The sequence below is a fragment of the Sus scrofa genome, chromosome 8 (genome assembly GCF_000003025.6).
Source record: "Sus scrofa isolate TJ Tabasco breed Duroc chromosome 8, Sscrofa11.1, whole genome shotgun sequence".
Classification (NCBI taxonomy): Eukaryota; Metazoa; Chordata; class Mammalia; order Artiodactyla; family Suidae; genus Sus; species Sus scrofa.
In genome coordinates this window covers 60,367,414-60,380,048 of record NC_010450.4, presented here as the reverse complement: position 1 = coordinate 60,380,048, position 12,635 = coordinate 60,367,414, and the positions used below count along the sequence as shown (strand labels likewise).

General features: G+C 33.6%; 1 protein-coding gene across 1 annotated transcript in view; it reads right to left on the bottom strand.

Annotated features, from left to right (window-relative positions):
* Positions 1–12,635, bottom strand: part of ADGRL3 (adhesion G protein-coupled receptor L3) — an 811,898-nt gene that overhangs the window by 420,129 nt on the left and 379,134 nt on the right. Inside the window, 1 exon segment of the mRNA XM_021100590.1 lies at positions 12,350–12,563. Coding sequence (XP_020956249.1) covers positions 12,350–12,563 — 214 coding nt within the window.

Here is a 12,635-nt window from a genome sequence, read left to right as displayed (position 1 = left end):
TTTCTCTTTCTATATTGTAATATTTTTGTAGAATTGTATTCTTTTCCAAATATTCATTCCTCAATACACTAAGAAGTGCAAGAAAGAGCTCCAAATGTTTATTTTCACAAGGTTGATAGTACTAATAGTCATTGGTACTAGCATTTTTGGAAAGACCTAAGTCTTTTTGAGCCAAAGCACTTAAACAAATATTTATATAAGGAAATCAGCACATATGCATGAAAAAAAAAATATTTTGCTTTTACAACTTGGCAAGCCTAGCTATGTATAAATATGATTTACATATTTTCCTGAAACACATGTGAAAAAGTAAATATCAAATCTACAGAAAGTGGTATCAATTAATGTATTTTTCCTATTAACAAATATTAGATTAATGATTATTCCCCAATACCTTAGGATATAACATTTTTCTTACAGTTAATTTAATCATCCCAACACAATGGGAAGATTCAAAATATATTATGCAAGAGTAGTTTATTAACTATACTTTATTTAATCATATTCTTAATAATAAAGAAACGATAAATTAGTTAAAACCTGTGTCTAATAGAGTATGCATGGAGGCAAGTTGACCATTTCTTTTCAGCACAATCTGTCAGGAAATGAAAAATAAAATGGAAATACTAAATACGAATAAAACTTTCTATTAAAATAAAGTTACCATACATTAGTACAAATAAAGATCTTGTTTCTTTTTTTATAACACTTATCAAAAGCTTTATAGAGATCTATGCTATATAAATGTTGTTACATGAAACATTAAAAATTTTAATGTTCCCTGTTACTTATATTCAAGTTTGACTACAAAAGGCCAGCATGATACATTTTCTCATTTACAAGCATTTCATAGTACATTGTGATGTATTTAGTTTCTCACTGTTCTAAAGTTGGTACATTAAGTGATATCTGTTTTTTCCATACACCATACAAATTTCAACTTATTCCCCATTATTACTAATAAGTTCACCTTTATTGAAGTACTCCTATAGAAAATTGTTTAAACTCTAAAACATTAAAAAAATTACAAAATACAGTTTCAATTTTTTTTTACTAACAGTTATATCATACATACTTGAGTGATTTTTCCTGAAAACTTATCTTAAGGCAGAAAATAAATGTCATATAATTGAACAAGCTCCATGTCATGTTTTCATTATTTATATGTGAATATGGCAACCAACTACTAACACTGTACATACACACACATATGTGTACTTTCTTTTTAGGAATAGTGACTGGTTCATCCTTGTCTCCTGGGTTAATCCTTTTATTAAAAATAGCACATATTTTAGACAAAGCACTCTAGGCAATAGGTTGTAGTAGTTATCATGGATTTTGTAGCCAGATTTCCCAGGTTAAAACTGCACCTTTGCCATGTAACTATATAACTTTGGGATATTAATTAAACTCTCTGTGCTTTAGTTTCCCTTTCAGTAAAGGAAGGATGACAATAATATTCATTTCTCAGGAGTAAAGGAAGAATTAAATGAGTTAATTCATGTAAAGTACTTGGAACACTGTTTGGCTCATAAAAGTTCTCAAAGATACTGCTCATATATGGTTATAACTGGACTATTTAGTAAACAGTTTTGTTATACCCATGCATGTTTTCCCAAGAAGCATAATATTATACAAAACACCTTATAAACATAGTTGATTCAAATAAAAAGGGACTGAGAGGCTGCAAAATTCCTGATTCACAACAATTACATTATTTCTATCAAAAATATTAATAGTGAAAATGCATGCATGACTGTAACCGGCTATTAATAAAACCTGAGTCAAACCAATCTAGTATTTGATTAAGTGTTTCCATGAGAGGAAATGAGTTACTTGTCTCACCATCATGGTCATAATCAGGAGCACTGTTTTCGTCTTTTTTTTTTTTTTCTTTTGCCATTTCTTGGGCCCCTCCAGCGGCACATGGAGGTTCCCAGGCTAGGGGTTGAATCAGAGCTGTAACCACCAGCCTATGCCAGGGCCACAGCAACGCGGGATCCGAGTCGCGTCTGCGACCTATACCACAGCTCACGGCAACGCCGGATCCTTAACTCATTGAGCAAGGCCAGGGACAGAACGCGCAACCTTATGGTTCCTAGTCAGATTCGTTAACCACTGAGCCACGACGGGAACTCCAGGAGCACAGTTTTCAATGAATCTTAAAACTTTACCATTTCATCATCCTTGGGGTAAATAAACCTCCAAATTCCTCAAATAAGGCAAATGTATTGGCTTAAAATAAATTCTTTATCAAGTTAATTTCTATGTGTTTTAATTACTTATTAGTATAGTGGGAGAGATAAAAATGTGTATTTCTTAGTGTTATTGAGAGGAATAAATGAGATAATGAAAGGTAAATTATTTGTTTATGGCAAATAAAAAGCACACAATACATGCTAACAGGTATTATTATTAGTAACAACAGAATATGCTTCCTATTTATTCAAGTTCAAAATATCCTAGATGTTACAACTCTAGATAAAGGTGAAATCAGAAAGCAAGAGGGGTATTTTCCTAAAGACAAACTAAATGGCTACATTGATCAATTTTGTAAGGTTGCTTTCATTAAATTCCTATTCTTGTTTGACCAACATATTGAATTACATAAAATGTGAATGGATTTGAATATTTCAATTGCTTTTTCTGATTTATTAAAAAAGTGAAAGACTATTTTTTGTTTTGTCTTTGATAGGGCCACACCCAAGGCATATGGAGGTTCCCAGGCTAGGGGTCCAATCGGAGCTGTAGCTGCCAGCCTGTGCCAGAGCCACAGCAATGCCAGATCTGTGCCGCATCTGCGACCTACACCACAGCTCACAGCAACATGGGATCCTTAACCCACTGAGCGAGGCCAGGGATCAAACCTGTAACCTCCTGGTTCCTAGTTGGGTTCATTAACCACTGAGCCACGATGGGAACTCTGAAAGACTATTTCTTGTGACCAAAAATATCTCAGTGCATCATAAATTATCAGAGAAATGCAAATTAAAACCTCAATGAGCTATCACCTCACACTTGTCAGAATGGCCATCATCAAAAAGTTTACAAATAATAAATGGAGAGGGTGCAGACAAAAGGGAACTCCTACACTGTTGGTAGGAATGTAAATTGGTACAACCACTATGGAAAATGGTTCCGAGTTTCCTTAAAAACCTAAAAATAGAGGAGTTCCTGTTGTGGCTCAGTGGTTAACGACTCCGATTAGGAACCATGAGGTTGCAGGTTAAATCCCTGGCCTTGCTCAGTGGGTTAAGGATCCAGCATTGCCATGAACTGTGGTATAGGTTGCAGACTTGGCTCGGATCCCGTGTTGCTGTGGCTCTGGCGTAGGCCAGCGGCTACAGGTCTGATTCGACCCCTAGCCTGGGAACCTGAGCCCTAGAAAAGGCAAAAGGACAGGGAAAAAAAAAAAAACTAAACTAAAAATAGAGTGAAAATATGACCCAGCAATCCCACTCTTGGGCATATATCTGGGAAAGATAAAAACTCAAATATTCAAAAAGACACATGCACCACGATGTTAATGGCAGAAATATATACAATAGCCAAGATAGGGAAGCAACCTAAATGGCCATCAACAGATGAATGGATAAATAAGATAGGACACACACACACACATGCACACACACAAACACACAATGGAATATTACTCAGCCATAATGAAGAATGAAATATTGCTATTTGCAGCAATATGAATGGATCTAGAGATTAACATAGCGAAGGATGGAAGTCAAAGACAAATATTATATAATATCACATATATGTGGAATCTAAAAAATAACACAAATGAATCCATATACAAAACGGAAATAGATTCAAACTTAGAAATCAAATTTATGGTTACCAAAGGGGAGAGTAGGGGGAGAAATCAGAAGTATGAGATTAACAGATACAAACTACTATACACAAAATAGATAAGCAACAAGGATTTACTATATAACACAAGGAACAGTATTCAATATCTTCTAATAACCCATAATGGAGAATAATGTAACAATAAACATATACATAATTGAATTACTTTACTGTTCACCTGAAACTAACAATATTATGAATCAACTATACTTCAATTAAAACAAGAAAAAAAAAATTCTTGGTGCCTTAGAAGAAGAAAAAAAAGCATGGTGAGAGAATTATGGACTTTGAAGTCAAAGAAAGCATATGTGTCTGCATCATCTTATAATAAGTAATTAAGTTGAGGTAAATTTCTTAATGCTGTGTAAATATTTAGCCTCTTCATCAAGAAAAAAAAAAAAAAAGGAAAATGAAAGGCAGTCAAAATACTTTTAAAGCCACTCCCCCAATATCCTCAACAATGTTGCTTATTTGTTTGTTTGTTTATTTTTGTCTTTTTAGGCTGCACCCACGTATGGCATATGGAAATTCCCCAGCTAGGGATCAAATTGGAGCCATAGTTACCTGCCTACACCAAAGCCACAACAATGCCAGATATGTGACCTACACCACAGCTCATGGCAACACTACATCCTTAACCCACTTAGTGAGGCCAGAGATCAAATCTATGTCCTTATGGATCCTAGTCAGATTCGTTTCTGCTGAGCCATGATGGGAACTCCCTCAGCAATCCTTAAAATCATTGTAATGAAAGAGAAATTGAAGTATATATTCCAAATATCTGCTAAATATCACTTATTTTCCTCCAGAGTCCAGTGATAGCCAATTAATCAGTGACAGCATTCATGTTCCAAATCCGCTTAGTTCTTTTCCATTTGAATTTAAGCTGTACTCAAGATAATTGCTTCAGTATTTTTATCCTATATCCTCTAATTTTCAGAAACTTTTTATCTTTCCTCCCCTGGTAATATCTTCTAAACATTTTATACAAGATGTCAAGTCCTACATTCTGACCACAGAATGTAAAATTTCTAAACAGCTAGAGGTGGGGAAACAACTATGATGATCGTAAACTATGAATGAAAAAAATAATTCTTTTGTTTCATAAATCAAAGGTGAAACAGGACAAATTCCAGGTAAATCTATCATTCTCACTCTATTTTTATTGAGGGTTTTTAAAGGTTTATTTTGTTTAGTTTGTTTGCCAATGCATTTACTAATGGCTACAGGCCCTGGAATTATTGCTAATATTGCTAAATTAAAAGGAACTCAGAAAATATAAAGAATGCCAGGAAACAGATGCCCAAAGTTTCTTAAACTCTGTTTTTACAAGACTGTTCTTCAGAAAGAAAATTGACATAACTGACACATTAAAATGAAAACTATTTTTCCCATTGTACACACTTATCAATTTAGTTCCTCCAACATATTTGTGTTGAGAATAATATCATGGAAGGGCTGTCTCTCCCCTCCCCCAAAACCATACTTATTAACCTGTGTAGTGTTTTTCATTTTAAAATTAGATATTCTAAGTTTCTAATGTTTTAATCACTTTATTTTTTAATTGTTTAAATTTTTGACTGCACCCACATCATAGGGAAGTTCTTAGGCCAGAGACTGAATACAAGCTGTGGCTGCAATCTGTACCACAGCTGTGGCAACACCACATCTTTAACCCACTGTGCCAGGCTGGGGATCGAAGTAGTGCCTCAGCACTGACCTGAGCTGCTTCAGAGGCAATGCCAGATCCTTAACTCACTGTGCCACCACAGGAACTCATATTTTTTACTTTAAGCAGGTTTTTATAATTTTTTGAAAGACCAATCATGTGAGTGGGTCTGGACAGAAAATGATGTTTGTAATTTTCCAGCGATGGATCTAATTCTCATTTAGTTCTATATTAGCTGAGGCTACTATATAACATACAAATATTCTTTCCTTCAAAAATAATTCATTCATAGAGAAAGTCTAGATATTTTAAAAATAAGCAAAATATTACTCAACATAAAAATAATGAGGACAAAAAATGAAAAATAACTTAAATCATCAATTTTTCTAAGTTTTTGTCTGATGACCTCTTTAATACTTAAAGTTATTAAGATACACAGAGACTATCAGTTTATGTGAGTTTTATCTATCGATATTTAACATATTGGAAATTAAAATAACTGAGATATTTTAAAAAACGTATTGTTGCTACTGCCTTCATCCCTGCTAAGATGCTGGCAGTTTTACCTACTACTGTTTTTTCAGCATCAATGTCTACGTCAAATACAATGAAAAAGGCAAATACTATGTCAGTATTTTTATGAACATAGGTTTGACCCTGTAGAATCCCCAGAAAGGACTTGGGGTTTCTGAATTTCCATAAATGATGCTTAGAGAATAGCTGCACAAAGGGTTAATTCTCTCCAAGGTGCCTATAAGAGACAGCCAGCCCAACTCCCTTTAACTTTAATCCTAAACTATCCTGAAATGTTTGAATCATTAACTAAATTTTTAAATTTCAAACTATACATAGGTGACAATTTCATTCAAAAGTAAATTAATAGAAAGGAATACTAGGAAGTATTTTTGTAGAATATTATCAAATGTACATTCTCAAGTTTAAACTGGGACAAAATATTAGAAAGCAAGAGATGAATGTTTTCCAGACAGAAACTTACCAGTCCCTCCCTATTTTCTACTTTTGGACTTTGGCAGTGGGAGTTTTCTCTCTCCCTTCTTTCTTCCATTTCCTGCCCCACTTTTCTTTGTGTTTTCTTAACAAACATGCATAAAAACAGTATTACTTAAGGAAATGAGTTCTAGTTTCTATGCTTATCTGTTCTTTCACTCATTTTATTGCATTAGAATATAAATCAATGGAAAAGTTCCTAAAATGAAGGATTATTTTTGATCTGTTATAATTCATAAGAGAAGTACAAGATGCAACATAAAAAAGTGTGTAAAAGGAGTAAAGGAGTATACTCACATTGAAAAATTCATGTCTATACACACAGTTATCACAGAACAATGACTCAGCTACATACATACAAAAACTCCACTGCCATTTCTTCTGCTGCTATTGGAAGAGTTCTTAACTTCACCAGGATTGGATATGGCAAAAACAAGACCTTTTTCTATGCTGTAAAATGCCCTGCAGTGGTACCCATTTAAACTGAAACAACTTTTTCAGGAAGATGAGAAACAATTCCCTCTCTCTCTCCCTGCCTCTTTTTTTCCCCCCGCATGTTCCTGATATGACTATGGCACGTAAAAATGAGGGATATGCTAAAATGTTGCTGGGAGATCGAAAGTAAAACTTAATTCACTCATTTAAACAGAAGAAAAATACTCCTATTTTAGACATTTAACATCTTCCCTTCGTAGAAAACTCTAAACGGTATTTTTTTTTTAAATGTCTCAATTCATGATCTTTGAGTCCAAGATAATTCAAAAGGCAAACAATATATTTATGTCCATGCCTTCAGAAATAACTGCTCATATTTCTTTGATAATATCCTGACTGAAACACCCACTAAATCTAACTTGATTTCAAATATTCAGGTTTTAGCTTTAAAAATAATGAACTAAGGATAGCTATAGAGACTGAAATAGAGTAGTCATTGCCTAGGGTGGGGAAGGAAATGGGAGTTAACAACAATCAGTATGCAGACTCTCACTGCGGTGATATAAATGTTTTAAAATTGATTCACAGTAGTGATAACTGCATTGTGTGGTAAATTTACCAAGAGTACACTTGAAATGGGTGAATTATATGATATATAAAAGTGCTACAATGAAGGTATATTTTAAAAATGAATATCCTGAATAAGAGAAGCCAGAAACCAAAAAGTATATACACTATGAATCCATTTATTTAATTTACAAAATGGGCAAAATTAACTTAAAGTGATGGAAAGTCCAATAGGAGCATTTCTATGGCTGGTACAGAGCACAGGGTGGTGTGTCTGAGGTGCCCTTAATGTTCTGTGTCTTCACTTGGTTGTTAGTTGGATGAGCTTGATTTTTGAAAATCCATTGAGGTGTACACTTACAATGTGTGCAATTCTCAGTATATGTACTATACCTCAATAAATAAGTGTAATTCATATACATATATATATTCTTGCTCAAAATTCCTTTTCAACTTAAAAATATGGGCAATTCTATGTAAAGCAAGGCTGTTGTGTGACATATTTAAAATATTTATCATTAAAAAAGTGGTATGGGGATGTCATAATATGAGATATTCAAACTACCCACATTTAGGTGAAATTTATTGTCCAACTTATAAGATGGGGACTGGTAGGCGATTTTATTGATAAGGGAATGCATTCAAGCTAATTTATCATTGAATTATTAAGGTATCATAAGAGCATGTACACTGACTATAAGGATGGTTGGTAGTGGAGGCTGGCATCAGGTACCTGTGGAAGAGGATCTAGAAGGATTACACGGTGCTGACCAGACACCAATAAGCTTGAGAAGCCATGACAAATAAGGGTGAGGGTTGATAAAGAAAAGCTGCTCCACCATGTTCTTTTTGGTGTCCATCCACCTCTATATAACTAACATCTAACATTGTTCTCTTCTGCGATCCTTCGAGGAGCAGCCTAACACTTCCTCCTCAGTCAACAATCCCTAATATCATCTAGGTGAAAGAGTTTTCCTTCTTGTATTGAACTCTTCAACAAATATAAACGGGCTGAAAATAAATTACAGAACAAATGATATAGCGCTTTTTTTTTAGCAGCCAAAAAACTATAATTTTATGAGCAGAAACCATGCCTGGCTTATCTAACCACCAAACCCCAGAGTTAATTGTCATGGTGAACTTCACATCATAGACTTTCAGGTATTCATGGAATTAAAAAATGGACATATTTTCATTAATATCTGAAGACAACATGAAACTTCAGCTTATTCAAAATGTAAAATTTCTGCAGTAATCAACTGACAACAGTCATTGTTCACATTTATATTCCAAAGCTATAGGATACTATTTTTTAAACTTTGAAGTGTATAAACATAAAATAAAAAGAAACAAAAATAACTCAGATAATAAAGCTAAGATAGCTTTTTTTTTTTCTTTTTCAGCCACACCTTGGCATATGGAACTTCCTAGACCAGGTATTGAATACAAACTGGAACTGCAACCTATTTCACAGCCACAGCAATGCCAGATCCTTAACCCACTGCACCACAGAGGAACTCCTAAGACAGCTTTTAAATGGCATGACAAAATTGGGTGGTATGTTTATTTCCTCATTTATACATATATTTTATTATATATATATAAACACATATATATTATTATTCCATATCAGACTTAGTTTTAGGTAAAATCAACAGAAAGTCTGCCCTTTACAATTTACTTTAGACAAGGCAATTGTCTAAAATGTGGTAATATATCATATTTTATGACGTCTATGACATGAAAAATTTGCTGATTAGATACAATAAAGATGGATGTAGATGATAATAAGTGAGTGACATCAGAAGGTCCAAAAAGGATAAATAAATTTTAGCAAGCCTGCTAGTAGTATTAAAAAAAGCTAAAGCACAGAACACACAGAGGGATGTGGGCAGAATGGCAGGATGTGAAAACACCAAGCTCCATCTGAAAGACAATGAAAAAAACTGGCTTCTCTAGAGCAAATATCAGATTACATAGTTCTATTGAGGGAAAAATGTGGGAATTACATGTCATACTTTTTTCAGTTCAAGTCCCCAATCTTCAATTCGAGCGCCTAATTTTTTCACACTTAACTAACATGTTAGTATACAGTTTTATTTATGTGTCCATTCAATGCGGATTCAAACATCTGCACGAATTAACATTTCCTGTCTGTCCTTACCTGTGACATTGATGTAATTTATGACATAATTTATAACACTGAAGCAAGTTATGAAGAAGGTGGTGCAACATAAATTTTTTTGTATTTCCTAATAATACCCCCTTATAGAGACATAATGAAAAATTTTAGATATAGTATCTTTCTAGAAGTTTAAATGACAGAAAACACAATAATAATGTGAAATACAAAAAGATGTTTTTGAATATGATTTAAATTCAAACACATTATTAAAACTGACCATACCATAATTAATATATGTCCATTAGTAATTAATATGATGTATTCATTAGTAATTATGAGAATCCTTTAATCTGCTATCATTGGCTTGAAAGTGAGAGCTCATTAAAAAGCAGCTCAGGTGGATGTGATCTTCCCATTTCCTGGGAGCTTACAAAATGGAACCAGATTTCTTCTCTCCAAAAGCCAAAGCATTTATTTTGGACACGTGTAAATGTAGTACATTTAACAGTCCAAATACAAGCTAGTATCTTGCCTCCATGGAGAAATAACCACAGTTATTTCAGCTAACTGACAATCCTTCCTTGAGAACCCCCTAGGAGAGCTGGCACAAATGATTTACTCAGGGTGCTTAAAGCAATTTTCCTCTGCAGATTTGTCACTTTATAGATGCATCCCATATAACTCAATAGCTCCAGAGGATCTATTGTAACTATTTTTTTGCAATAATTATAAGATTAAGGGCTTATTTTGGGAGCCGTTAATAATATCAATGAAAGGATTAAGACACTTTGGGTGAAAATCATATAGAGATCAAAGAAGTAGTGAAGTTAATGCTTCCGCTACATTTTAAATCACAGAAAAGAAGAAAATCCTCCTCAACTCACACCCTGAATGAAATCTGAAGAACCCTCTGTTTGGTGGTCTGACTAAAACAAATAAAATAACAATTTAGTCATGGTGCTCATTCCATACTACTTATGGAAAACCCCTCCTGAAAGATGATTACAATATCTATGTGCAACAAAATCATTAGACTTCCTTTAAGTATAATGTCAGAGAATTGAATCATAGTTGGTGGTATGTATGTCAATCAGATACACAGGAATGAGAGAGACACACAAGATAAACCAAATGCAACCAAACAGAATCCCTAATTTTAAAATCTTATTTTTCATTAACACTCACCTTAGCATTTGCCAGCATTTTAGAAATAGACAAACAAATGCCTTCAGATTTGCCCATTGAGATTGCTAGGATTCCTCAGATGACTTGATCGTCATAATCCTGGCATGTTATAATTTCTTTCAAGAATTTATACAACAGTGATTTATAAAAATATTAGCTATCAATATATTTATCATACACAAGAATATATGTATATGTATATATCAGAATTTTAAATATCAAGAAGATTAAAATAAGACAGGCTTTCTTAAGCCATAAGAAAGACAATTCTTCAAATCTGTTTTTGCTTTTATAATTCAACTTGTTTATTTTTACATATGCTATGATTCCCCCATATTTTAAGAAATCCTGAAACAAAAGACAGAAGTGCCTAAATGGAAATGCTAGTAAAAACCAAATTCACTAAGTAAATCATTTATTGATTAATTATTAGTAGTATTATTTTGTTTTTTGTCTTTTAGGGCCACACCCGGCATTTAGAGGTTCCCAGGCTAGGGGTCTAATCACAGCTGTAGCTGTAGCTGTCTGATCACGCCACAGCCACAGCCATGCCAGATCCTAGCCACATCTGTGACCTACACCATAGTTCTCATGCAACGCCAGATCCTTAACCAACTGAGCGAGGCCAGGGATCCAACATGCAACATAATGGTTCCTAGTCGGATTCGTTTCTGCTGCGCCACGACAGAACTCCCTGATTAATTATTTTAAAAATTACTTTGTGAGCAAGTAGTCAGAAAGTACAAAGGCTTATAGTGAATGGATGACTTTGTCACTAATTTCTTAGAAATCATAGCAATAATGAGTGAATAATTGAGAGATTTAATACTTAGCTAATTTATCAAGAAAGTTTAATATAAACATTCTATAGTATGGATTTCTTTGGATTAGTCTCTTTAAAATTAAAGATCTTTTAGTTATCTAATGATATCTCATGGCATCCTCATTTATATTAACATATTTAATATATATATTTAAATATATTTAATATATTTAATATATCAGATAGTTTAAATATATTAAATGGATTAATTTCTATACTAAACATCAAAATAATAATTTTTTATTGTTTTCTAAGGCCAAATAATCATCTCTAGTATATTTTGATTAATGGTTATAAAATTGTTTATTTATATTTTACTCTTTTTTCTACATTGATGGAAAACAGCATTAGCAGTAAAATAATTTGTAATTTCTGGAGAAATTATAAAATTCTATTTTTGAAAACCGTTGAAACATAAACTTAGTTTAACTAGTAAACTCAGTTCTATAGAACACAGAGTAGACCGCGAAACAATGAATAATCTAATACATTTTAATATTTTCCAAATGCCATCTGTAATTTTCTAGCACCAGCATTTTAATATGTAAAATAGTTTGATGTTGAAAAAGTAGCTCAAGGTATCCTAAAGTACACAATATTATTTATGCTCTTACCTACACTCAGTATGTCACAGAGATGCATGTTGAGTTTATATTAAGTGCACAAAAGATATTCGTACCTTTGAGACATAATCTTATAGGCATCAGGCAGATAGCATCGGATATTCTCCATCTGAGCGGGGTCAGAGTCACAGATTTTGTCGTCGGTCCTCCCATAGTTGGCGCTCTCGATCATGATAACATCTGTTCCTGGACAGCGGAGCTCTATGGGGTAGCTCTCACAGGACAGCTCTCTGCGCACCACGGCCATCGGAATGGGGGCGCGGCTGAAAGCTACCAGGAAGAAAAAGAAAATCAGTCATCTCTGCTTCCTACAAAGCAAGTACCCGTCTGGGGTATACTAAT